Source organism: Arachis stenosperma, chromosome 4 (assembly GCF_014773155.1).
Source record: "Arachis stenosperma cultivar V10309 chromosome 4, arast.V10309.gnm1.PFL2, whole genome shotgun sequence".
Lineage (NCBI taxonomy): Eukaryota > Viridiplantae > Streptophyta > Magnoliopsida > Fabales > Fabaceae > Arachis > Arachis stenosperma.
In genome coordinates, this window is record NC_080380.1 from 11,418,244 (window position 1) to 11,420,343 (window position 2,100).

The 2,100-nt window shown below is 43.3% G+C and overlaps 1 protein-coding gene across 1 annotated transcript; it reads left to right on the top strand.

Moving 5' to 3' along the window:
• Positions 1-207: 207 nt before the first annotated feature.
• Positions 208-1,824, top strand: LOC130974596 (uncharacterized). The gene is made up of 4 exons (XM_057899465.1): positions 208-547; positions 612-1,174; positions 1,262-1,608; positions 1,692-1,824. Exons 1-4 carry the CDS (start codon positions 208-210, stop codon positions 1,822-1,824), a joined length of 1,383 nt encoding a protein of 460 aa, XP_057755448.1.
• The last annotated feature ends 276 nt before the right edge of the window (positions 1,825-2,100 follow it).

The window sequence follows — 2,100 nt, forward strand, 5'->3', positions numbered from 1 at the left end:
GATCTTATTACAAACATATGAGGGAGTTCAATTTGTGTGTGAAAATCTATTAGATGTTGTTATTCTGTTCACATTGTCATTGAGGAGTTGAAAGGTGTGATTTGTGAGAAGATAGGCACTCAAAGATGTAGGAGGATATCGTGTATTTTGTACAGGTATCCTTTACCTGTGTTTGGTGGGTTTGTTCAATTTCAGACCAAGTATGTGATGGACGAAGCGAGTATGCAGGAAATGTTTTCAATGTACATGGAAAATCGCCACCGAATGTCGTGCATCGAGTTATATATTGAGTTTGAGCAATCTGAAGCGGACCGTAACATTGAATTGGAAGATTATAATAGTGAAAGCGAAGATGAATTTGAAAGTAACTATGAGATCGTCGGTCCAGTTGAGGACGAAGAAGCAGCTGGCGGCGCCATGAACGCAGATGTGGCGGAAGTTGCAAATGCACTAGCAAACCCGCATCCGTTTCAAGAGCCTTCTTTCATGTGGTCGTTGGATTTGGAGGCTATGCGCGCATCGGAGTTTCCGCAATATATGAATCCAGGTGCGTAAAGAAAGACTTCTTACTGAGTACATAATGAAGCATTTATTACTTTTGATGTATGCAGCCCCTCCTGTTGTGGCGGATGGTGAGTTCACAGTGGGGATGGAATTCAGCTCAAGGGAGGCAGTAATCAAGGCAATGAAAGATTATACCATCCGGAGAGGTGTGGACTATCGGGTATATGAGTCGGAACCGACGACATTCTATGCCAAATGTATAGAATATGGGAATGGTTGTGACTGGTTGATCAAGGCAACCAAAATGCAAAAGAAGTACTGTTGGGAGATAAGGAGGTACAATGGAAGTCATACTTGTACCAGGTCTACTATTTCTCAAGACCATTCGAAGCTGGATTCCAAGACAGTTGCAGAAGCAATAAAGCCGTTGGTAGAGGTTGACCCGTCTATAAAGGTGAAATCAGTAATTGCTGATATCCAGTCAAAGTTTAACTACACCATCAGTTATCGCAAGGCTTGGTTAGCAAAGCAGCAGGCGGTCGAATCAATTTTCGGAAGTTGGGAAGCATCGTATGAAGCTTTGCCGATATGGTTTGAGGCCATGTGCCACAAAGAGCCATCAGTAGTAGTTCACGTTGAAACAATGCCAGCTTACCAGGGGGATGATTTGGTTTCTGATATACGTGTTCTATATAGAGTCTTCTGAAGTTATTACCCCTGTATAAGGGCCTTCAGACACTGCAAGCTAGTGGTGCAGGTGGACGGGACTCATTTGTATGGAAAATACAAGGGTTGTTTATTGGTTGCAGTCTCACAAGATGGTAATAACAACATCGTGCCTATTGCATTTGCCATAGTGGAGGGAGAGACTTCTGATGCATGGCACTTTTTTCTGAGTAACTTGCGTCAACATGTGGTGACCCGTGATGGTGTCGGACTAATCTCCGATCGACACGATTCGATTAGGTCAGCTATTGAACGAAGTAATGGGGCGTGGTCTCCTCCAAGAGCTTTCCATATGTTTTGTATCCGGCATATTGAGTCCAACTTCTTGAGGAAGTTCAAAGCACCTTACCTGCAGAAGCTTATCGTCAACATTGGTAAGTTTGTATAGAATGAACTTTGAATTTATTGTAAGTACGATCAAATAGAATGGTGTTCATAGTTGACTGAATGTTTTTCATAAGATACTCGAGGACGACCAGGGAGTACCAGATGCGCTATGAACGATTAAAGGAACGGGGTGAGGCTTACACCAATTGGCTTGATCGGATCCCTCGTGAGCAGTATGCTTTGGCATTTGATGGTGGTTACCGATAGGGTCATATGACCACCAATCTTGTGGAATGTATCAACTCCGTCTTAAAGGGTGCACGCAATCTCCCAGTCACTGCACTTGTTAAGGCAACATTTTACAGACTGAATGAGTTGTTCACTAGGAAAAGAGCTGAGGCTGAAGCCCGAATCAGTGCTGGACTTGTATTCTCTGAGATGGTGACAACCAAGCTGAATGCAAATCAACGAGCATCAGGTAACATACAGGTTAGCTGTTTTGATAGAGAAAATGAAGTCTTCGAAGTACGCGAGATGCCTAGT

Bases quoted from the DNA above. Each gene is read 5' to 3' on its own strand.
- LOC130974596 (XM_057899465.1), top strand. From the start codon at position 208: ATGGACGAAGCGAGTATGCAGGAAATGTTTTCAATGTACATGGAAAAT. The intron at 548-611 runs GTGCGTAAAGAA...TGATGTATGCAG, and splicing joins TCCGCAATATATGAATCCAG to CCCCTCCTGTTGTGGCGGAT. The intron at 1,609-1,691 runs GTTTGTATAGAA...GTTTTTCATAAG, and splicing joins CTTATCGTCAACATTGGTAA to ATACTCGAGGACGACCAGGG.